At 44.0% G+C, this 25,720-nt stretch overlaps 1 protein-coding gene across 5 annotated transcripts in view; it reads right to left on the reverse strand.

Moving 5' to 3' along the window:
• Positions 1-1,656: 1,656 nt before the first annotated feature.
• The window catches only part of PLCH1 (phospholipase C eta 1), a 186,968-nt gene continuing 162,904 nt past the window's right edge, over positions 1,657-25,720 (reverse strand). For 4 of the 5 annotated variants that reach the window (XM_075937747.1, XM_075937746.1, XM_075937750.1 and 1 more), the window contains 8 exons: positions 22,187-22,366; positions 21,979-22,086; positions 20,912-21,036; positions 20,392-20,476; positions 15,452-15,598; positions 14,566-14,645; positions 13,197-13,557; positions 1,657-4,975 (listed from right to left, as the gene is read on the reverse strand). In XM_075937747.1, coding sequence (XP_075793862.1) covers positions 2,859-4,975; positions 13,197-13,557; positions 14,566-14,645; positions 15,452-15,598; positions 20,392-20,476; positions 20,912-21,036; positions 21,979-22,086; positions 22,187-22,366 — 3,203 coding nt within the window. In that variant the 3' untranslated portion in view covers positions 1,657-2,858. Of the gene's footprint in view, positions 4,976-13,196; positions 13,558-14,024; positions 14,085-14,565; positions 14,646-15,451; positions 15,599-20,391; positions 20,477-20,911; positions 21,037-21,978; positions 22,087-22,186; positions 22,367-25,720 lie in introns of all 5 variants that reach the window. The other variant, XM_075937751.1, reaches the window with a different exon arrangement.

The raw sequence follows: 25,720 nt of genomic DNA on the forward strand, positions 1-25,720 counted from the left end.
CCTTAATTCGAACTAGTAAGTTCGAACTAGGCTTAGTCCTCGTAGAATGAGGTTTACCTAGTTCGAACTAAGCGCTCCGTTAGTTCGAATTAAGTTCGAACTAGCGGAGCGCTAGTGTAGTGCCTATCAAAGTTAATTCGAACTAACGTCTGTTAGTTCGAATTACTTTGTAGTGTAGACATACCCTTTGGTACTATTACAAAATAAATTTTGGCAGCTCTGGTGCCCACCTTTGGCCTGTTTGCAGTCTGACCCATGACCCACTGATCTGCATGGGCTTTGGCTCAAGCAGGCCTACTGAGGGTGTGTGTAAAGGGGACAGCTGCCTTAGGCCCTTTAAATTGCCACTGGTGAACCACGCAGCACACTCCAGGTAGCTCTGAGGGCTGGTTGGCGCTGGGGCGAGGGGTATGAGGTTGGCCATGGAAGAATGTGGCCAATGCTGAGGGCTGGCTACCCCACTCCACCCCTTCTGACTGAAGCCCTTTCTGGGAGCACAGAGCTTCTTCCTCCTCTCCCTCCCTCGCCCCGCTCAGCGAGTCTGTCAGCAATCCTGAGCTCAAGCCCTCAGAAGGGGTCCACATTGCTCTGCTATTCCCATAGCCTTCTAGCTGCAAAAGAGACAATCACTACCTGAAGTAGCCATAACCCACTTATCTTGCAATTGCAGCTGCCTGGTACCCTTGGGCTGAGGAACTAGCTGAGTATGTGCATGGCAGCAGGGACCCCTATCCCAGACAGACTGACTCATGCTAACAGGGCTGAAGCGAGCAGGCTATAAAGAGCAGGATGAAAGTTGTGGTTTAGGCAGCAGTTCAGGCTCTCAAGCCCACCCATCCCTAGGTCTGAGCTCAGGTGCCTATGCTGAGTCTTCCCCAGAGCTGCAACCTCCACATTGCTATTTTTAGTATGCTGCCTCAAGCCTTGCTAGCAAAAGCCTATCTACTTAGGCAGAGGAAGAGGCTCCACCTGCAGTGTAGATGTTCCTGCAGAGCACTGGATCAGTGGACTGGAGGAATCCCAAAGTTGTCTCTGAACACTGGGATTTAGCAGCAGCTAATAAAGCTGGACACCATATCCAGGAGAATGTATCGAACATTTTTCCTCCTGTATTGTTACAATCCACTATGTGTATGTTTTGAGCTAAATGAGAAATAACAGCAGAAAATATTTTTGTCACGTGACTGGTATAAAAACAGAACTAGAAAAAAATAAATCAATGGCTGTATTAGAAGATACACTCTAACATATAACATTCAAATTCAACAAATGGGAATTTTGACACAAAAAGCAGGGGCATTCCATTGAAAAATATAAAGTAAGAGAACATATTATCACTGGATTGAATAGAAAAATGATAAATACGACACTGTCATTTCTAACTGGGGACAGCTGGCAATTATACAAGTACTCAGTAAATATGACTTCCTATCAGAATCATTTAACAACATTCAATACTCTTCTCCCCTTTCGAAAACAGAATGTTCTGAGTTGTAAATTACTAGATAGAACTATGGCCACCACCTAAAAGGAGAAGATTTTTTTTCTTTATAAAGGTTTATTGCAAATGCATGACAAGACAAATGTATGCAATCACTGACTGCCACAAGTTCAACATTGTTGCATTTGCTGTAGCATCAATAAATATGCACCAGGAACATAAAAATCTATTTTAATGTCTCCATGAATAATAATATCCTGTGTTACAAAAGAAAAGAGGTAAAAAGTCTTTTACATCTCATGAAAAATGTGTTCACAGTGACAACAACATATACCTTAAACTCAAAATAAAGCTATCTTGCTCCCTTTAGGGAAGTTTTTGTATTTTTTGTAATTAACTCACTTGGTTTTCAACATAATACAGAAAAAGCCCTTTTCTCAAAACCATGTGATGATGGAAAGACAAATTACTTATCCTGCTATGTATGCAGTAACTACAATATTGATTATCAACAATTTAGCATATAATTACAAACATAGAAAACATCTCTGCTACTGCATTCAAGTTACATATACAGCCAATATCAAAAATACATAACAAAGTATATGGAAAGTAAGATTTTCTTCCTTTTTCTGAATGTTCATTTCTGGATTAGAATAGTGTAAACAGGAATGCTGGAAAAAGTCTATGTATAGGAACATTCCTGTTACCATATTCCAAACCTGAAATAAACACTCAACGAAAGGAAGAAAAAGTCACCATGGTATTTAATTTAAAGAGCGGAAGACAATCTACAAATTACTTGCAAACTTGCATGAATCCTAATGCTAGAAATCCAAGTTCATGTATGGAAAGACTTAAAAATCAACATTAACAAACAAGTAAAGACAATTAAGATAGAAAAGGCTTACACGTAATCCTGAAAACACTTATTATTGGCCATAGTGATTTCCATCATCAATAATCCCAGTGACTACTGTTGGCAGAAATCATTATCCTCAGTAGCATTTCCAAGATGGGGTCTAAAATGGTGGCCTCCTAAAATTCTCTCTGCAAGAAGCTAAGCGGGTTTAGGGGAAAAGCAAAACATGTATTGCATTAATTGCTGAGCTCTGCTGATGTGCACAGAAGTGCAGAACTCTATTCTCAAAATTTACATACATTACAAATACTGGACGCTGGGACTGTTCAAACCTATTGCATGCAAATAATTCACTTTCTCATTTGTAAATAAAAATACATCACATAATCTATTTACATATTCTTTGACAAAGAAACAGCACATTAATTCAAGACTAGATCATTAGCTTAAAATTGTTTTTCTAAATAATTTAAACGTCAAGGACTATACTTCTTACTAAAAATCCTTCATTCAATGAAATAGTTTGTAAACACTGAACATGTACATGTATACAATTTACAGTCTCAGAAGGAAATAAATTTCTGGCTTATCATCACTGCTTGGCTCCATCTGAAAAACTGAATCATCTCTACAAAACTGGTCATTGCATCCGTACTGCAAAGAAGTGCATGAGCCCTCTGGTGCACCCCGACCTTCCAGATCCTCCCCACTGAAGTTATTCAGGTATCTTGCTATGTAAGAGCCTGTGGAATGCCTGTTGATAATATGAGCCGATACTGATGGTTTGTTTCTTAGAACTACCCCTGCTATGCTGGTAGCATTAGAAAGTTTTTGCTTGTTGGCTTCTTGTCTTTCCTTGGCACGACTGGCAATATTACGTACTCGGCTTTGACTTCTGGATGACAGTTTTCTGACCAATGCTTTGGGGCAATCATCATCATCGTCGTCATCATTCTGCTTAGAATATAAAGTTTGACAGTTGTCTTCCTGGTCAAAGGATACCAGTTTTCGCAGTTGTTCTGTCAGAGTGTCTGTAGATTGTGGTCTCTGGGTTTTCATAGCTGCAACTTTCTTATCTCTCATGCCAGATGTAATAAAGCTTCTACTTATATATTTGTATTTGCTCTCAAAATTGCAGGAAATATCCTCTGATGTCAAATCTCCAAGGCTCTTGGATTTGCATGGACTAGGCTGTTTGATGGCTGTAGCAGGAGGATAGGGCAAACTGTTCTTGGGTGTAGGTGAATGCATATTAAGTCTGGATCTTTGAGAGACATACAACAAATCATTTTGCATATCTGAAGCTTGCAGATAATTATTATGCAAAAAGCCAACACTCTGAAATGCAGGATAAGGAAAACTTTGATTTCTTGCAGTCCTAAAATTATCTGAATTATCCACAGCAGCATTGTGAAGATCCTCATTAATTAAATTATTCCCAGAGATTCTCTCACAGTAGTATACTGAGTCCTGATTATGCTTCAGTTTCAAAGAAGCAGCAAGTTGGCTCAAATCTTCTCTCTTGAATTCGTATGCAGTTATCAGGAGGTCTTGGGAATCTCCCTCAACTTCCATAAGACTGCTGCCTGCTGAGTTTACAAAAGCAGGAGGAACAACTATTGTATCCTCCAAAGTGCCGCTGTTGGAAGTGCAGGAACTGCTGTCCTCAAGAGTCTCCCAATTTGTTCCACACTTCCTTTTGGGATTTGCAGTTAGCAAATGGAGGGGGGAAATGCACTGGGATACTGGAAGGCTATTTTCCACACAGTCTGACTTCTTACAAGCTCGTTGAGCTATTGGTTTACAGTCAGAGGCTGGTGAAAGAGATGCCTCATGGACAATTGTGTACATAGAATACTCTGTTGTCTCAGGGCTGGAGAACATAGCAGTATTTGGTGTGGAGAATAATTGTGATTCAACAGATGTTACATTAGTAAAGTTTTGCTTAAGGGGCGTACTTAGATCAACAGTAAGCTTGTGAGGATGAGCTGACACCGCATTGAAGGTTTGGTTGCTGGCGCCATGAAGACTAGTCAGATTACTTTGGTCATCTGTAACATCAAACTGTCCTATCAATGCTGAGACAGAACTACTTATCTCACTCTCATTTGTTAAAGTAACCTCATCTATAAGACGAGAAACATCGCTATCCTGTAGGGCTGCTGTGGAGGGTAAATCCTGGATGTCAGAACAGGCGATGGAAGAGACATCAGTTAGTGAAAAAGTGGCTATAGTACTATTCATAATGACATCGTATTTATTGTTTTCAAACTCCTGTTCCTTTTGAGAAAGACAACTACCTGCCAGTATTTTTTTCTCTTCTTTATATCCTCCAGTCTCTCCTCTCTTTTCAGCTGTATAATTTGTGTCATGTATTTTCTCTGTTCCGAGATCAACAACTGAACCGTGTCTTATATGAACAGGCTCATTGGAAAGATGACTTTCCTGACATTCTGTGGAGTGACTGGTTTCAGCAATTCCAGTTACAAAGTTGAAGCTTTCTCCATGTTCATGTACAGGTGATTCCACAGAACTGCCAATTCTGGTGTCACTCTGGGAAGTAGCTTTTTTAGGCAGAGATGTGGAATTTGAAGAAGGTGCAGCTTGCTCAGGGGAAGAAAAGATATGTTCTTTCAAGTTTCCTTGAGTCTCACTTGTACCATTGTTGCTATCTGTTAAATCAAATAAAAAGCACAGTAGTTACACACATTTGGTTTATTACCTTCTAATAACTATTTTGCCTTTAGACAGACAAATGGAGAATGTAAAATTAGTTACAATTGTGATAAGACTTAATTATGGGGTTGTGCAGGTTTAGTAAACGTTATCCAGGTGATATGAATAAATGGGAAAATATAGTTGTAGGCACTTCACTGAAGCTTCCTTTGAATATATATTACATCAGACACGTGATGTAATATTTGTTGCTAATAATGTCAATGAGGTACCGTATTTTATACATGTGGCATTACCTTCAGTTCTGTTCCTATTCAGATTTGTACTATAAAGAAGCATGGCAATAAAGACAGAACAAAACAGCTCTGTTAAACAACATAATATATCTGGAAACAAGAGGCATGTTTATAAGAACTCTGAGTAAAACATCAAACATGCATAATGTTTTTGGTAACAATTTATGTTCAATTTTAGATTTAATTTGCGAGCTGCTAAAAACATTTAATTTTCTAAACTTTTATATTCATAAGAGGACAAGATTTTAAAGAAAGAATATATTTTACATGTTTCTACATTCGCTTATCAAATTCTGGTTACATTTCTACAACAATATCAACTGAATCCTGCCTCCTTTACTCATTCATTATTTACATTAAGATTCCTGTTAACGTCAGCTACACGTTTATCTAACTAAGGGCTGGATATGTACAACAGGACATTGTCCTTTCATGAATTACAGTTTCTATCATTCAACAGAAATCAAGTACAATTAGAAAAAAATAGTTCACTCTGCCACTGAAGGGCCTGGTCCTTTATTTATTGTGCATTCATAACTCCCACCCTAGGGGTTTGTAATGCACGGGCAATGCAAGACAGTTCCCCCATTTATAACAATGAAAACTTTCCTAATGTTCTTAAGACCAAGCACCTGAGTTGAAAGGGTCTCCAAATACTGATAGAGCTGATCCGTATTTGATTTCTTTCTATAGAGTACACAGCAAAACATAAAGGGCCAAATTCCGATTAAGTCAGTGACGATTAACTTAGCCATAATATTTTGCAGCAACGATGCTTTGTTGGGTTCAATTTAGCAGCCTGCTGCTCTTTGCTTTCAGTAATTAAGTACAGACAATTTGTCACCTGATTATTAGTCTGAAAAATTGGGGCTGCACCTCTTTTTCTGCAAATCCCACGGGCAGTGCACATGTGTGTATGTGTCTTTGCCACAGCCCTTCCATCCTTGCTCAAGGTAAGTACTTCCAAGGCTAGAGGGGCATGCGGGATCTTTACTAGCAGATTGACTATAAATAAGGTAAGAGTTTATCATGGAGGTTGGAGACGTCAAAAAGTTCAGGACTTTCGGAGACCTCTGTGACATTTTTTGCTTCAGCCCCGTGACCTAGGGTAGCAGGACCAGAGCTGTCAGCTGCCTGCCCTGGAGGTCTGAGTGATTGGAGGGGCCCTAGAGTACAAAGTCTGCATCAGGGCACTGCAGCTGTCAGTCACCATGGCTGTGGCTGAAGATCTCCACTCACAGCAGGGCTCAGGTTCTCAGTCTCCCCACCCCCTCTGCACAGGGATTGGGCTTCAGTTGTCATCATGACCCCCCTCCTACGCTGTTGACATCACCCTCCCTGCTATTTATTTTTAGTAAAAGACAGTGAAAGGTTGCAGACTTCCATGAATTTTTGTGTCTTGCCCACAATCTGCCCATGTCTTTTACTAAGAATAACCATGACAAAACCTTTACCTTAACTTCTTCACAGTGATGCCTTATTTTATTACCCTGAAGAGGCTACTGCAAAGATACCAAAGTAACCTACCTAGGGGGAGGCAGACTGAAAGCAGAGATCAGTGCCAGAAAGAAAATTGTCAAGGAACAAATTTTCCATTCTGGACCTCGGCCTTTCCCCCAGTGTACGGCATCTATAGAGGGAGAGATAAATAGGACACTAGCAGAATGCTCCCCTTTCTTTCAGTTAGCAGTCTTAGTCTGTCTTGGGGCCACTGCCCTGAGGACTTTCCCAGCAATGGATGTTTCTGCCAGAGGGTCACAGCACTACAGATTTCCTCTGTGGTGGTTAATGCCCTTTGTCCTCACACAGCCCACCATGGAACATGTTGAATGGATTCTGATCCGTTATGTAGCTGAATATGCTTTGGGATGCCACTGTTTTATCCAGTTAGTCATGGGGGATTAGGGTCCCTTCAGACCCAATCATTTTGAGTGGGAACAAACAATAAAGATGATGTTTTTTCTCACAAGAGCAGTTCTGCTCAGATACATTTTAATTACATAAGAACACAAGAACAGCCATACTGGGTCAGACCAAAGGTCCATTTGGCCCAGAATCCTGTCTTCCAACAGTGGCCAATGCCAGGTGCCAGAAAAGGAATGAATTGAACAGGTAATCATCAAATGATCCTGTCACCCATTTCTAGCTTCTGACAAACAGAGGCTAAGGACACTATTCCTGCCCATCCCGGCTAACAGCCATTGATGGACCTATCTCTATGAATTTACCTAGTTCTTTTTGGACCCTATTAGAGTCTTGGGTTTCACAACATCCTCTGGCAAGGAGTTTCACAGGATGACTAAGCACTTCTTTTTGTTTTTTTTAAACCTGCTACCTATTCATTTCATTTGATAACCCCTAGTTCTTGTGTTATGGAAAGGATCAAATAACTCTTCTTTACTTACTTTTTCCACACTAGTCCTCTATTATATCACCCCTTAGTCATCTCTTTTCTAAGCTGAAAAATCGCAGTTTTATTAATCTATTCTCATATGGCAACCTTTCAGAACCCCTAATCACTTTTGTTGCCTTTTTCTGAACATTTTCCAAAGGCAAGATACATTTTTTGAGGTGAGGCAATCACATCTACAGGCAGTAATCAAGATGTGGGCGTACCATGGATTTACACAGAGGCAATAAGATATTCTCTGTCTTATTCTCTATCCTTTTCTTAATGATCCTAACATTCTGTATTTTTGACTGCCACTACAGATTGGAGCAGATGTTTTCAGGGAACTATCCACAATGACTCAAAGATCTCTCTCTTGAGTGGTAACAGCTAATTTAGTCCTCATCATTTTATAAGTATAGTTGGGATATTTTCCAATGTGCATTACACTTTCCATTAATCAACATTAAAATTCATCTGCCATTTTGTTGCCCAGTCACCTAGTAAGATCCTTTTGAAGCTCTTCACAGTCTACTTTGTACTTGACTGTCTTGAGCAGTTTTGTGTCATCTGCAATTTTGCCACCTCACTGTTTACCTCCTTCTTCAGATCATTTATGAATATGTTGAACTGCACTTCTTGCCACACTTTATCTTTATAGTCCCTGAGACTTCAGGAGAAACAAAGGAAGAATTACTTCTTACCAGAGCCGTCCCATCCATAGAATAGTTTCAGACAGCTGCCCCAAGTCCCGTACTTTGGTGGGGGGGGGAAGGGGGCCCATGGCGGCTGCCTCAACCATCCTATGGATGGGCCCAGTGTGGGATGGCAGCAGAGGTTAGAGTTGTCAATGTGTAAACGACTACCTGATTAACCGATAAGCCTGGGCTTATCAGCTCATCCTGTCAACTACACGTCTTCTCCCCCATGCTGCCTCTGTATCAGAGGCAGCAAAGGGGGAAGAGGTGGGAGCCAGTGTCTGCCCCCATCCCTGCACTGCATCCTCTGATAAAGAAGCAGCAGTGCGGAGGGTGAGAGAGGCAGGCAGGAGCCAATATGCACGATGAGTCAGCTCCGCAGACCCACCTGCCCCCCCTAGGCCCTTGCTGCCTCCTACAGAAGTGGGGGGGGGCGCAGGCAGGAGCCAGTGCTGGGGGGAGCCAGCTTCAAAGCAGAGGCAGCAGCATGGGGAAGGTAGAGGAGGCTGGGCTCACCATGGACAGAGCCTGGGCCTGCTGCAGACAGAGGTTGTTCCACGACAGCAGTCCCTGTCAATGGGGATCTGAGCTCCCTGCGGACAAGGGGCTGCTTCTACTCCACGCTGCTCTGACTGTGATGGTGCGTGGGCACCCCGCCACTGGCCAGACGCTGCAGCGTGGAATCACGGCCACCTGGCCCCTCCCCCGCGCCCATGTGGTGCACGCTTACACCAGGAGCTTTAAACATTGGCGGTGCAACCGGAGAGGGAGGGAGAAAACTGCCCTCCGGAGCATGGGGCGGAGGGGAGCCAGACGTGGCAGAGGAGCCACTCCTCCGACAGGACATCCGGCACCCCGACCGGGAGAAGAGCAGCCAGCGGCTGAGCTACGGGCTGAGGTGGCGCCCCCTGGGGAAACGGACGGTGTTCCAGCCGGAGACCCAGGTACCCAGGACTGAGTAAAGGGTAGTTGGGGGGGGGGGTAGGAAGGAGCCCAGGGTGGGCTAATCCCGCGCAGCTGGAGAGTTGCGGAGCGGAGACCCTCTCCAGCGTTAGGGGGTCGGCGTTCACTGACTCTTAGGGCCCTGGACTGGGACCCAGAGGTGAGGGTGGACCCGGGTCCCCCTACCCATTTCCCTTCTCCCCACCCCCCTGCCCTGCCATAGGGCAGAGTTCCCAGGAGTGACTTTGTGCCGCGCCGAGTGTAGCAGCCCGAGCAGGACACAGTGCACGAGCCCCCGTAGCAGGACCCTTGGACTGGAAGGGTGAACCCTCGACGGGCCCCGGGGGGGGGACCTTGTCTCCAGGAAGTGGTAGTGGCGGTTGAAGGACTGGTGGAGAATCCAGCACACCCAGGGGACTGGGAGGTGTCAGGGCGGGAGCCTTGGCTCCCCACGTCCCTTCTGACCTCCCGCCCAGCGGGCCAGAAGAAAAGGGCAGCGTTGTCGGGGGGGTAAGTGGAGCCCCCGTGGCGCGCCCCCCGACACTGATACAGAGGCAGCAGCATGGGGTGGCAGGCGGCTCCCTAGGAGTGGGGCTGGGAGCGCACTGGCTGCCATCCCCACCTCTGGGGACTATCGAATAGTCGTGTAACCACTAACATTTGATGCAGTTACACAATTATTCAATTACATGCTAGCTAACATCCCTAGCAGAGGTTGCCCCATCCGCAGCCCTGCACTCACCCTTGTGGCGGAAGCCGGAGCAGCTCAGCAGCCTGCTCCACTCCGCTGCACTCTCCCAGCCCATTGCACTCAGCTTCTCCACAGCAGCAGGAACCAGAGTGCCCTGGCCCCAAGGCAGTCTGCTTCCCACCCCTGCGGAGATGAGAGGTGCAGTGGAGGCTGAGGGCGGCATGGCAGAGTGGAGCAGCCTACTGCCCTGCCCCATTAATCCTCTGGCTTGGGGGAGGGTAAAGTGGATGGAGAAGAAGCGGGGCCTGCAGGGCGGGGACAAGGGCAGCCCCATGCCCCACGCCCCCCTCATGACAGCCCCGTTCTTTATGCTACAGAGACGGAAGAGTTAAACTTAGCTGTAAATTATTCTGGCGTATGACCCTAGGGATACGATAAGTCCTCATGTAAGATGCAGTAAGTTCAATATCTTTCAAGACAGAGGAGATGGGACTGTGACCAGAAAGCATGTCTTTATGGAAAGGAAATAAAAGGGACTGGATGATGTCAGTTCACAAGGATGACACCTGTAGCCCTGTAGTCAGAACCCAGATTCAGAAAACTGGCCTAACTCTTGGTTTGGATAGAGTTACTGCCATCAGGCTCTGGTGATCTCTCACAAAACTTGGAAGACTCTGTGTTTGACATATTTTAACAGTGCACTTTGCGATTGTGGGAGGACTTAGGCCCAAAAGGCCATCTAGCAGAAATCAAGAGGCTCTGAACTGACTAGTTTTCAGAGCTGAGCCACCCCAATTCCTGTCCAAATTAGACCAAATTCTTATGGAGGCCAAGAGGGCGGAAGACTTGTACAAAGATAGGAGAGTCTGTAACTCTGGAGGAGTATTCCATTTTGATTTACACTTGCCACTCTCATTTCCCAAACTGTGAGTTTCAATAATCTAGACAAAAGCGGCGAGGAGTCCTGTGGCACCTTATAGACTAACTGAAGTGTAGGAGCATAAGCTTTCGTGGGCAAAGACCCACTTCGTCAGATGCATGTAGTGGAAATTTCCAGAGGCAGGTATAAATAAAGATACAAAAGTGGTTCAGAGAACAGGATATCCTGCCTACTAGAACATGGAGGACATCTTGTCTGTGCAACAGCTCCCCTAGGATTGAGAACCAGAGCCTTCTGAGCAAATTAACTTAGCTTATTCTCTTTTGTGATGTAGTCCATTTATGAGGATCACACCAGATCACTGTGCCTAATGATGTTCCCTGTAAACTGTGTTTGTGCGGCCACTCATGAGAGATTCAGAAGCTGTCACGCTGATTAGCGGAATGTCTTCGGCTAGATTTTTTGTTTCTACTGCTGGTGCATATTCATGCATGCCTTGGTGAAAATAACATTTATTGCGCACACGGACAGAAAAGATTAGAGGGAACACTAGTGTCTATAACTTGTGGTTGCCAGAGAGGCCTTCGGTACACTGAAAAAGCTTTGTAGTCCCTCCTTAGGGTGTTTTCTATCCTGCTGCCCATATAGAGTCCTCAGGAATTACCACATCCTCTACCAGAGAAATCAGTGCTGGATCAGTCTTCTGGAAGATGAAAAGAGAAATTCTAAGATACTGCAGAACTTCAGGACTTGCTAATTCCTATCCTTTTGGGGGACTTTCCCATTCCTTCCTAATAACTTCTTTTTGTTTTCATTTTGCTCACTGCTCCCCCAAAATCACCTTTTAAAAGCTGGGAACCAGATTCTGCTCTTTCCAAGAATGTAGGAAGTTAGGCAAAGATGGATTAAAGCTACAGACGTGCCCTTTCCAGGGGCCAGCCTAACCTATTCTAATTTGAGTGACTGCATTGGCTCTGTAAGGTGCCAGTCCACAGCCAAGAATAACCAGACACACCCTGGCCACACCTCCTGACACAGCTACGCTCTAGGCATACTTCCTGCATCAGGAACTGAAAAGGGGACAGTGGTACAGCATTTCTGGCAGCCAGCTCTGCACTGAGGCAACCCTTTGATCCCTGAGCAGCAACTTCTACTGTGTGACCAGTCCTCTTACATTACTGAAAGGGTGTAAAGAGGCCAGTCTGGCTTTCGGATTGCAGGGGGTAAGACCAGGTGTGCTGAATTGCTGTTCTGCACTGCTAAAAGCACAGCACCTGGAGCAAGAGTGCAGGGGTATGACCAAACCCTGGAGCCGTGGAGACCTCCGTATGGAGTATTTGCAGAAAGAAAAGCATCGCTTAAATGTTTCAGACTGAATGAGAGGTCTGGATCAGGAACAAAAATGTCTCAGATATGAATGTCACAAAATTACAGGTTTTCTAGAACTATTTAGATGCTCCTGTATATTGCTTGTTTGGTACACTGAGCTGGGTCTGCATCTCATCTGCCTAGGTTTTCCAACAAACTCCACTGGATTCACCCCAGTGTGTCAGATTTCAAATGCAGGCCCAATGGATCTAAAATAATTTGGTCTGAATAACTTCGAGAATCAAAACATACTGCCTGTGGATGTTTATTTTAATCTAGGAATATACAAATAACTACTATTCCAGCCCCATCCACCTTTTTCCCCATATAAACCAAGTTTTTAATTTTGAAAATTAATTGTAAAGGATAATGTCAAGGTTCTTAAATTCAAAATTTGACCTACTTTTCCCCTTTTGCTTTCAAAGTCCATGTTTTTCTTTATATACACTGTTTCCAAAACAAATGCTTCATGCGTTTTTTCCCTTGAAAAGAAAAATTAACACACAATGCCAGCCCACAGCTCCCATTCATAAACTCATGGTAACAAACACAGAACTTGAAAATGATTAAAGAAAAAACAATTTTGGCAAGGATGTAGATTTCAAATTCAAGCTTTTGAAGGATACTTTAAAAAAGAGCTGCTAAGCAACTCAATTATGAAAAGAAACTTGAGAAGTGTGGAATATTATAAGCCATTTGCCTAGTCTGGGGAGTGGAAATTTTTTGGGTTTCATTTTGTCAGGAGACTGGAAGAAGTTTAAAAAAACCAAGGAACAATTTTATTGCACATCACTTTGAAAAGCATAATAATCATTTTACATCCTTCGGGGCTTGATCCTGCACTCCTTATTCATGTGCATTCAATGGAACTACTCACATGAGGATTGCAGGGCTGAGATTAATAATACGATTTTAAAGCCCCGGCACTAAAAGTCACTTTGGAAATTTCTTACCAGAGGTATTTTCTTTTCTTTTCGTGTCTTTAATCCCTTCACGTTCTGGTGAAGACAATCCCACTAGAAGGAATTTGTCAACTGGCATAGAAGCAGGACGCGCTTGCAAACTTCTGGTTGTACGCCTTATAACTCCTTCCTTGTCTTTCACATCTGTTGGCTCAGGAGTGCCATCTTTAATTTCTGTAGCTTCCTGAAAGCCCATTTTGCTCTTCTTCCTGCCTTTTGCTGGAGCACTTGCCGTGCGTCGGAGAATTCGATCACCGATTGAGCGTTTCCGCACACTATACCCATTGCTTTCAGCAGAATTGTGTTTGGGATTCTTGTTAAACAACCCTTTGAGTCCTATTAGCTGCCTATTCTGAAAATAAGAAAACAACCACACTCTTTAAGTTCAGCCTGTGTTTTAACTGCTGTTGTATACAGATTTGTGAATCACAAATGAAACATCAAAAAGCAAAGCAATGCAAAAATTCACGCCAACAAATTCACATATATTCAGCCTAGGAAACAATCAGCATAGGTATCCATGAATTCATGCATGTATGAATTCCTCCTCATTAGGAAGGCAGCCTGCCAGAATTACTGTGGCTCTTTATTAGAAGTTTCCTAATCAGAGCTGACAAGACAGTAAGAAATGCTCTGTAGTGACAGGCTAACCTGTTAACGTGGAGTTTTATGACATGGGCCTCATCAAAGCAACATTCCAATATTTCAGAATCTTAATGAAGAATGAAGAGGTATGGTAGTTATGGTACATCATGCGCCTGGGAACTGCTTGATAAATCTGTGCCCAGCAACTGTAAAGTGCATGCTAATGAAGACTACCTTAGTGGCTCCTAGAAAGTGCAATATAGTATAACTGGGATTGAGGATTAAAGGACTCCACTGAAAGGGAAACAAATGCAAACATTTGGCTAATATTTTCAAGGCTGTGACAGAAGCAAACAAGATATATAGCTGGGGTAAGTAATTCTCTATAGTAAAGTCTTTTAAAATGGAATATTAGTTTTCCACCAATCTCATTCAGATAAACTCTTCACCTGGTACCCTCAGTTATAAGGGGTAACTGCACTTGTGTAAATGATGACAAAAAGTTCAGAGCAGTGGAGAATCAGCCCCTAATTCTCTTGTTCTTGCTGCTGCTGTTTTGTGAATTTTTACTTCTCTCTGAAGCATTAGACAGATAGGCAGGACTCTAGTCTGACCCAATACCACACCACTGCAAATGCCATGCTCCATATAGGAATCAGTCTGAGCCCACATTAGTTCTACAAGATAGTAGTGACACATCTTAACTCTTTGTTGCCAATAGTATGACATAGAAACTTGTGTGGACTATTTTATTTATGTTCCCATACATACGCACCTTTCCATAGATTTCGTTGATTGTTATATGAACAAATATGGATGCTTCTGTCAGTCCCTCTAAGTACACGTGACGATAGCCTAATAAAATCGGAAAATAAAGTAACAAAGAATCAGCACTATGTAGTTTATGTGCAGTTAGCCATATGTCTTTTGCCATTTTACATTGCGTATTCAGTAACTGAGCATCTGTTTATTAATAATAATACGGACCCCTTCCACAATATCTTCCATCTGAGAACCTCAAACAATTTCAAAAATATGAATACATTTAGTCTTACAACCCCCTGCAATTTGAACCTCTCTAGTCTGGCATCCTTGGAACCTGTCCGGTGCCAAACCAGAGAATTTGCCAGACCCCGGGCGATCAATGTTGTCTAGCAGTATTACCAATACTTCCACTGCTTGCTGGGCTCTAAGAAGACATTTAGGGGGAAATTAGAGCTAAATAGTAGCACAGACCGACGAGAGCCAGGTCTGGTGTCTGTAAACAAACTTTATGGCACCACAGGAAACTTAGCCACACCCATCATAAGTGGACATCTGGCTAATTAAAATCATGCCAAACCATGGATGTTGTTCGACCAGAGAATGCTGGACTAGAGAGGTTCAACCTGTGGTTGTAAGTAGTATTTGTCTCCGTTTTACAGGTGAGCAGACAAACACAGATGCTGAGACTTTCAAAAGCCCATGGAACTGGGTGTAGCTTTGAAGATCTCCCTCCCCTTCTCCCCCCATCCTCTCCCCTGCTTTCCAGGAAGTCTGTGGAAGATCTGGGCATAGAACTCAGCTGTTCTGACACTCAGTTCTCTGTGCTTTCTCTACAAAACTATCCTTCCTTCTATTTTCAACTAAACATCAAAGACAAGAGAATGGGTAGAACTAACCAGGCACAAGACTGCTGAAGGCCACAGTTCTTTGTCCAACAAAATCTCGACCAATAGGATCATGGTCCCAAACAAGGAATCGAACCAAAGCTATTTCAGGCATGTGGATGGTAAAAGTGAGAGTTTCCTCCCACACCGGGTTAAATCCTATGGGACAAACAGAACAGAAAGTCAGGAAAGTACAGCAGGGACAGCAGATGCTGATGGCATTGTCTCTGAAACACAAGCAGAGGTAAGGGAAACAGCACTCATATAAACATGATGCATGAATGCACATGACTAGTAAAATCTAGAATCCCTCATAGACTAGAAGACAAACAGATGAAGAAGCAGCAACATAGCCATTTCCATTCCCTAAGTGGGAGCTTAGCTTTGTGGCTGATACACAAGAATTGAGTTGTATGTGTGGCGGGTGCAGAGGATGGAGTCAAGAGACTAGCCATTAATGCCATCTGTGTATATTACAATGCAAAATGCAGCACTATGATGTGCCTATGCGGCTGTATGAAGAGATCCATATACAAGAAAATGAGCAGTATCTCTCTGGCAAGGTTTGGATTGGGCATCTGACAGAGAATCTGTCGATGGCAACATGGCAGGGCAGACTGCTGAGCTACTAGTGTGATGGGTCAAAGCGCAGAAGGGCCGAGATGCTCACGAATTGTCCCTGTGTTTCTTCATGGGTCAGTGATATCCATGAGAAGTGACAGCCATGTTTCCCTAGCTGTTCCTCTCTTTTGCTAGCCTGGTGTCCCAGAGAGCCCCTTTGGCATGGTTTGTATTCATTTTGTTTCTCATTACTTGCATATGCCATGCATGCATGTAGGATAGGTACTAGGGATTTCTATATATATATATGTGACATAAGCAGAGTCAAGTAAAAAGAGACATTTTAAGGAAGGCATTCTCCCTTCTCAACCACTCTATCATCTGTCTTATTTTTCCCCACTCCACCAATTTTTGCCTAGACAGCCAAATTTTAAAAGTCAAGCTCCAAGATTATATCATTCATCAAAAGAGACACACTTGATTACATGTGCTACTGCAGTTATTTCTAACACTGATGTGAAAAGTACTAATACGGTCTCTGACTAATATAGTTTACTGCAAACACAGCATTTTTCTTACATGTGTTGGGTTTTTTTTACTGGTGTTGAGCGTTATCTTGCCTACAGACAGCTTTTGTCATGTTCCTGTTTCCATGATTCTACCATGAGCAGTTCAAGTATTACTCACTCCTGCTTCCCAGGACTTCTGTTAAAAACTGAAGGTTCAACTTTGCTTCCTTCTCTCTGCACTAGCTAGGGGATCCAGCCCATTCTTCAGCTTCACTGTGTAGGAACTGTGGCTTGAATACCTGATACCATGCTCTGACTATGTTAACTTCCTAGTTAAGGATCAGATCGAGCCATCCCAGACATATGCCAGATAATAACTTATCCTGTAAATTACCCCACTGCAATCACTATGGTACTTTCACCATTGTTAGTAGTCAATGGGACTACCAGCTTAGCATGGTATGGCTAAAATTTTACTTAACATGACATAAGGATGTCAGAATCCATCCCTAAGAGTATTGAATAACCTGTGGAGAGAGAATTACACATGGATGTAGCAGAGGAGAACAGACATCAAAAGACTAAAACATTCAGGGCCTAATTCTCTGTATGCCTTGTTCCTTTATGTAGCTTTGCTGGGGCTAAAATACAGTATTCCCTTTAGGCTGTGCATATGTGCACACTCAGGATAAATTCAAACGTGGCCCCCTGATTAGCAGAGTGCCCACAGTTTCTTTTTGTTTGTTTGTGTGTTTGTTTCTACTGGTAGTACACATTCATACATGCCTCAGTGCATACAAAATTATTCTGCACACGCATAGGAAAAATCCACACATAGATGGAAAAGATTAGGGGGAACACTGGTAAAATTTCCATATAGGGGGAGAAAACAACCTCAGGAAATACACTCTGCACAATCAGGCCCTTGAGCAAGAGCACAGTAGTTCTGTGCTAGCCTCCTCCAAGCCCTGAGGTGCATGCCAGGAACAATTCAACAGGAATTTATAGTCAAATACTATCAAAAGCTGTAGACCCAGATAAAATCAGGCAGGAAATTTCACCCTTGTCTATCACTAAATGTAATTCTCAAACTCATTAGGGATATAACATCATGGAGAAGGATCAGAATATCATATCTTTAAAATGTGTTATAAAAAAGGAATGAAATTTAATAGTGAAAAGTACAAGTTATTTTTTTTACAAACTGGGGATCAGTTAGAAGTGACAGAGGATATGAGAGACTTAAATATGTTGGTTGACCACAGTAGGATTATGAGCCACCAATGTGATATGGACATGAAAAAAGACACATGCACTTCCAGGATGCATCAAGCAAACTATTTCCTACAGAGACAGGGAAGTGTTATTATCCTTGTATAAGGTCTCATCTGGAACACTACATGTAATTTTGGTCTCCAATGTTTAAGAAAGATCAGTTCAAACTGAAACAAATGCAAATAAAAGCTACTGGGAGAACTAAGTCTATACTACACCAGGAAGGTCAGCTTAAGGTACACAATTCTAGCTACATAAATAAAGTATCTGGAGTTGACATACCTTAAGCTGAGTTTGACATCGTCTCTACAACAGGAGGTTGATGGAAGAGGCGCTCCCATCGACTTTCCTTACTTTTCAAAACAGCAAGGAGTACAGCCCTTAGCATTCAATTTAGCAGGTCTTTACGGCTATGCCTACAGTGCACTGCAAACTTGAAATAAGATATGCAATTTGCGTAACTTATTTTGAGTTTATTTCTAAATAAAGTGCTATTTTGAGACATCCTTTAACCCTTGTGGAACAAGGGTTACCGGGATGCTGAAATAGCACGTCCGCTATATATCGGAATAGCAGACGCATTCAAAAAACACGGGGTAGTTATTTTGGGATACCTCTAGTATCCCGAAATAGCTTTGATGTGTAGACATATCCTACTAGACCCGCTAAATCGAATGTGGAAAGATCGAGCACCGCGGCATCGATCTTCCTGCAAATGGAGAGGTGTCTTCAGAGGACTGGCGAACCTTTCAGAAAAGAAGAGACTTGAGGAGCTTGACTTGTTTAGCCTAACAAAAGGAAGGCTATGGGGAGATATGATTGCTTTTTATGAATTCAGCAGAGGGGCAAACACCAGGAAGAGGGAGGAGTTATTTAAGATAAGCCTGTGTTTAACAAATGGATATAAACTGCCTTTCAAGAAGTTTAGGCTTGAAATTAGATAAAGTTTCTAACTATTAAAGGACTGAAGTAACTGGGTCCCATAACACAATTGTTACTGAAGTGTGGAAAATTCTGAGCGTAACCCATACCTAACATGGTTTGGTTGGCCAATATAGATATGGCAAACCACGCTTGAATAAAGGTGTTGTGTAGCAACCTAGATTACAGGCAGTCCCCGAGTTACGCGGATCCGACTTATGTCGGATCCGCAGCTACGAACGGGGATTTTCTCGCCCCGGAGGACTGGAGCGGCGGGACGCCTGGTCCTGCCGCCCGCCTCCTCCAGGGCGAGAAAAGCTGCTCCCCATCTCCCTGGTCTGCTGGGGGAGCCAGCAGACCAGGGAGACGGGGAGCAAATCGGCAGAGGACCCGGGCCGGACCCGCGGCGCTTCCAGCTGTTCTAGAAGCGCCGCAGGTCCGGCCCCGGGTCCTCCGCCGCTTTGCTCCCCGTCTCCCTGGTCTGCTGGGGGGACGGACGCAGCTAGTGCCCCCCCCCAGCAGACCAGAGAGACGTGGAGCAAAGCCCGGGGCCTGTGGTAGAGCAGGTGGGGCGCTGCCAGTTGGTCCCACAGCACCGCTCCTTGGCGCTACTGGACCAACCCAGCAGCACCCCAGGTGCTCTGCCCCAGGCGTCCCCAAGTCAGCCGCTGCTGAAACTGACCAGCAGCTGACTACAGGAAGCCCGAGGCAGAGTTGCTCTGCCCCAGGCTTCCTGGAATCAGCTGCTGATCAGTTTCAGCAGCAGCTGACTTGGGGACGCCTGGGGTTCTTAAGTTGAATCTGTATGTAAGTCGGAACTGGTGTCCAGATTCAGCCGCTGTTGAAACTGATCAGTTTCAGCAGCGGCTGAATCTGGATGCTAGTTCCGACTTACATACAGATTCAACTTAAGAACAAACCTACAGTCCCTATCTTGTACGTAACCCGGGGACAGCCTGTATAGCATAGTTTGATACACACCCCTCCTCCACCCATTCACATTAGTTAACCAAACCATATTAGCGTATCTAAGCATGAATGTTGAAATGAGCTCTTTTTTTTAACCCTTTTAAGAAATTTGGGCTACACACATTTTCAGCAGAAAGTTTTTAACACTATTTTTTCCAAACTAGAACAGCAATGGCCAGCTGAAGCTAATTTTGTGGAAAGCGATATTAAAACATAATTTCTTAAAACAATTTAATACCCTGTGTAGGTGGGGCTTAAAATAAATGAGAATAAAGTTCATGCAATCCCTGCAGGACTAGCAGGTCAGAAGTTGTCACCCCAATGTTCCACGGCTTTCCTCTGCACTGATCTGGCATTATCTTTTTTATTACTTGAAAATATGGTCACATTTCATATGAAGGGTGCATTTATAAATAACTTATAAAAGGTTAATCAATTATTAATAGATGTTATAAGCATGTTACAGACATGGGAATATATTTTATAGATATTCTAAATACATCAGTAAAAGGTTTCTTAGATATTTATATATCCTAGTTTTAAACAATTTTTTTATTTGATTATTACCCTTTTAAACACTATTCATAAACTTTTTAAAATGTGAAATATGACCACAAAATGCTATGTTAATCACTCTTTGCATCTGGGTATCTCTAATCATGCATAATTATTCAATGATTTACTATCAAAAAGAGGAAGTACGGTATGTTATCTTACCATTGTCATCAACCACTCTTGTCTGGTCTTTACAGCAATCTACAGGTAACCCAATAACTTCCACCTCCACAAAAGGATCTATTATCTATTTTTTAAAAAACAACAATGTAAAAGTAACTCATTTTATATATACATTTTCTTTTAAACTCTTGCATAAATGCACCTTTGAATGTGAAAGCACTGCTCAGTATGACTTTCCAAGAAGTGTGATTATAGGAAATGTCACAGCAGATTACAAGATGGTGTTGGTTTCCTCACGGTGATACTGGAAAATGTAGGTTGCTACGATAAACTTTCAGATTAGCGCTAACAGCTGAAGAAATAAGAGAGTATATAAAAGTACAAGGATTGTGGGGAAAATCCAGAGCTAAAGTGCAAATCCTGAACATCTGAAAATTACTGGCATATTCTAATTTAGGAGGAAAACTCTTTTTAGGATAAATGCTGCCATATTACTCCCAGGCCTTTCTACGACAGTTATGGTGAAAAGAATTATTGAATATTATTCAAACTACTTTACCTCTCCTCTGTCTCCTAATACTGAATCTGGAGGCTTAGGTAGTTGCTGCCCACTGATGACTTTGAGAATAAGTTGCTTTTTAGGGTTGGCAGGAAGTGGATCACCACAATATGGGTTGAATGTACCTAAAGGTTTGCAGAGAATGAGAAAAAATAAAACCTTTAATGTTAGAAATCCTCTACAGGAAAAAAACAAGAACTTCTACCTTCCCAAATGCATAGAATAAATAACATCCTATGATTACGTAACATTTATGTGGCCAAAATTTAGCCATGTAAGCAGCGAATGAGGCTGAGAAGTGTTTAGGATCCAACAGTGCTGATTCCTTCCAAACTTTACTCAACTCAATTCATGAAAACCCTGTTGACTTAAAGGAAGTAAGGACTCCTCCAGGGAGTAAGGGTTTGCTGCACTGGAATTTTCTATAATTTATTTCCTATAAATTCCATTCACCTAGTGCAGAAAGGTTATTCAAGGCCCTTTAACTTCACTGGCTCAGCCTCATTTTACATAACAATCCTACCAGTTCTAAGATTAATCTGGCGTAAAGAAATAATGTGACTTTAAAATGATGGTGGCAAAACAAACCCTAAACAAATAGAAACTTATTCACTAAATGAGCATAAGGATCATGGACTCCTGTTCCAGAAATACAAGGATGCCCATTGATTTCAGTGACAGATCAGGCTCTAAACGCTCAGTGCTAGGAGATGCTCAGGCTGGTCTACACTTCCTACGAGGGGCCAAGCATATCAAAAGACTGAGTGCTAATAACTGACCTAGATTAATTCTGAGAGATTATATGAGAGTATTTACATATTCAGAAAGCTAGCAATAATTTTGTGATGATAGCAAATACTGCAAATGTGCCTTTCATTAAATATTTAAAAAGTCAGATGCCTACCAACTAATTATTTTGTGTGTGTATCAAAAAGTTCCCAGGCAAGTTCTTGTTTTAATTCCTCGTTCAAGTCTAGCTGTTTAGCATGAAATGCAAAATAATGGCAAACTGACTGCCAAGTCATTTTCTAAAAGAACTGCTATTATAAATGTGTTTTGTGCCTTACCTTTACACATCTGCTGAGGTTTGAGAACATATCCACAGTTGCCATTCATCCTGAACTTTGCTTGATTTACCTGCATCATGCGCCCATCTGACTGGTAGTTTAATGCCACTGTTGAATTAGGAAATTTGGGAATCATTGTAAGTATAACTGTAATTTGCATTTAACATAAAATGCATGGAAACACATGACGCATATAAAACAGGCTTACCCAGCTGGCAACCAGCATTCCAGTATGGCATGGGGTTGAAATTGCTGGAGTCAATCCGATACGCAGATGGATAGATTCTGGTGAGCTGTTTCTGGTTGTAAAGTATGAAGTGTTCAGACTTCTGCTGCACTATTTGGTGGGCCCTTGTTTCACTGAACGATAACACATTTCCCATAGTCCCTATGTTTATAGTTAAAAAAAAACAACAACTGTGAGACAAATTGCTATATTCACAGTTCAGTTACACTGATGTATAACTACAGTAAATTGGGCTGAGATTAGTGGAGGTAGTCTAGGTTCACAGACAGATTCTCACTGTCTCATATGCATGCTTTACTCTTACTTGGAGATCAAGTGGAAAAGATATATAGTGTAGCCATTAATTAGGCAGTATTCCTAAACTGTGGTGACTTCAGTAAGTTGTATAATGAACAAACTCCTTCCATATCTAATGATCAGGTTCTCCCTCATTTTACCTCCAAATAGCTGAAAGTTGTCATGGGTATCTCCTGACTACTTGCAAACACCCATAGGACTTGACAATCCTCTTCCACATACCTCATCAGTCCATAAATTACTGTCTGGATCAGAAAGCTGGGTGAAAGTCAGCTTCCAATCCAGGACTCTAGTGGGGCAGCTGCCCAACTTCGTCAGGGAAGGGGTTAAGGCAGGTTGGAGAGTGGCTTTGTAGAGCCCCAGCCAATGGAAAAAGGGCTTTTAGAAGAAGCCAATCAGAGGGCAGCTTGCTGAGGCAGCCCTGGGTATAAGGAGCTGCTCAGCTTTGCAGAGGGCGGTTGGGTCCTGACCAAGAAGGGTGGTTCCCAGAGAAGCACTTTAGAGAGAGCAGTGCTGAGCAGGCTCAAGTGAGCTAGAGACAGACCCCAGCCTGATACCTGCCAATTGCAGGCCTTGACACTAGGGCCAAGGGGGTGCAAAGGTCATGGGGACATGGCCCGAGGAACAGTAGGTAGTTACGGGAGAGTGAAGGAGAGCAGGACAAGGCGTCTGACAGAGTTTCATGGGCTGGGACCCATAGAGGTGGGTGGGCCTGGCCCCCGCTTTTCCCTTGCACTACACCTACCCACACAGAAGAGAAGCCTTTATAGTCTGTGGCTTGCCCATGAGGTGAGGCACTAGACTGGGGCTGCAGTTGGCCAGGGTGGCCAGTACAGGACTGAGGACTACTGATACCCCCCAAAGGTGGACAAGAAAGCAGAGTGGTGGGCACTGATAGAGGGCAATGCCCTAAAGATGTCCTGGGAGCAATGTGGGTCCAAAGCGAGAGCTTGGCAAGAATGCTGAGTGACAATGGGTGAGACACCAGCCAGAAAGGGGCTAACAGTTGGGCTAATTCCCAGAGGGTACGTCTACACTACAGCGCTAGTTCGAACTAACTTAGTTCGAATTAGTTAATTCGAACTAAGCTAGTTCGAACTAACGCATCTAGAACTAAAAACTAGTTCGAACTAGCGTTTTGCTAGTTCGAACTAGTAAGTCCACATTGAGTGGACTCTGAACAGGGCTTAATGATGGCCGGAAGCAGTGCCGGCAGGGCATAAAAGGAGGACTTAGAGCATGGAGATGCTGTCTCAGGCTAGCCGAGGGCTGCGCTTAAAGGGTCCCGACCCCCACCCCGGACACACAGTTCTAAGGGGTGCCCCGCTTGCAAAGAAGTTCTGGCTTGGAGTGCCCTGAGTGCCCACACTGGGCACATCACACCACTCGGCCATCAGCCCGGCTGCACTTGCCGCAGGCTGCCATCTGGGGAGAGGGAGTAATTGGGGGGCTGCAGGAGAGCTTCCACCCCCAGAAGCCCGCAGAGCCAGCCCAGTCCTCCCCATCGGGGGCTCGTACCCCATTCCTCCCTCACCTCCTTCCACTTGCCCTTCCCTAGCCCCCCTTCTTATTGATGTACAAAATAAAGATAACGTTTCTTCCAACATTGACTCTGTCTTTATTGAACAAAACTGGGGGAGACTGGGAAAAGGAGGTGGGAGAGGGGAAGAGAAAGGCTGGGAGAGGGGAGGGCAACTAACATGATCAGGGGTTGGGAACAGGTCCCAGATGAAGAGAGGCTACAGAGACTGGGACTGTTCAGCTTAGAAAAGAGGAGACGGAGGGGGGACAGGATAGAGGTCTCTAAAAGCAGGGGTTGGGTGGAGAGGGTGCATTCAGAAAAGTTCTTCCTGAGTTCCCATCAAGAAGGACTAGAGGACACCAAAGGAAAGGAATGGGTAGCAGGCTTGAAACTAGTAAGAGAAAGTTGTTGTTGTTGTTGACAAAGCAAATAGTTAACCTGTGGAACTCCTTGCTGCAGGAGGCTGTGAAGGCTAGAACTAGAACAGAGTTGAAAGGGAAGTGAGATAAAGTGATGGAGGTTGGGTCCATGGAGTCCTATTAGCCAGAGGGTAGGAGTGGTATCCCTGCCCAAAGTTTGTGGAAGGCTGGAGAGGGATGGCACGAGACAAATGGCTTGGTCATTGTCTTCGGTCCATCCCCTCCAGGGTCCCTAGGGTTGGCCGCTGTTGGCAGACAGGCTACTGGGCTAGATGGACCTTTGGTCTGACCCAGTACGGCCATTGTAAGCTCAGGGCTCAGTGTCGGGGGTCTCAGTGGACCCCCTTGATTTTCATGCACACCTGTTCCTGGGTGGCCAGGCTGGCAGCTCTCCTGCCCTAGACGGCCACTTTCCTGTGCCTAGTGCGGAGATCGTGGACGAGGTCCACGATGTCCGCACTAGCCCAGGAAGGTGCCCGCCTCTTGCGGTCCAGGGCAAGCTCCTGGGAGCCGCCAGCCTGGTCCCGGCAAGAGGGGGTGGGCTGGGGGGCATCGGGTGGGTGGCTCTGTGCCGTGCCAGGTGCAGGGTCTGCTAGCTGGGTGCTGGCAGGCTTGCACCTGGCACGGGCACCGTAGCCAGCCCGTGCCCCTTTAAGGGGTCCGGGGCCGGGAGGGGGGCATAGAGTTTCCCTGGTGTTGGCCAGAGTGGCCACCAGGGAAACCTGGGGAGGGCTAGCCTCCCACTAGTTCGAACTAAAGGGCTACACAGCCCTTAGTTCGAACTAGCTAGTTCGAACTAGGCGTTAGTCCTCGTAAAATGAGGTTTACCTAGTTCGAACTAAGCGCTCCGCTAGTTCGATTCAAATTCGAACTAGCGGAGCGCTAGTGTAGCGCATAGGAAAGTTAGTTCGAACTAACGTCCGTTAGTTCGAACTAACTTTCTAGTGTAGACATACCCAGAGTGACTAGCAGGAGGCGTTGTGGCAGTAAGTCTCAACGCCATTACAAGGACCAAAGAAAAAACTAGGGAATTGTCCTGCTGGCATTGGAGTCAGACAAGAACATGAATGTGGAATCAGGAATGGAACTCTGGCTGGCAGGTTGGATTTATGTGTGGGGGTTGTATAGATCACAGAGACCTAAGAACAGCATTGCCTTGCTGTTGTGCTCTGTCACCTTGCCCTATCTCATCTTCAAGTGTCTACTCTAGGGCTTTCCTCTACAGGGGCTTGGCAAGGGCTGGAATGGGACAGAATG

The sequence above is a fragment of the Pelodiscus sinensis genome, chromosome 10 (genome assembly GCF_049634645.1).
Source record: "Pelodiscus sinensis isolate JC-2024 chromosome 10, ASM4963464v1, whole genome shotgun sequence".
Classification (NCBI taxonomy): Eukaryota; Metazoa; Chordata; order Testudines; family Trionychidae; genus Pelodiscus; species Pelodiscus sinensis.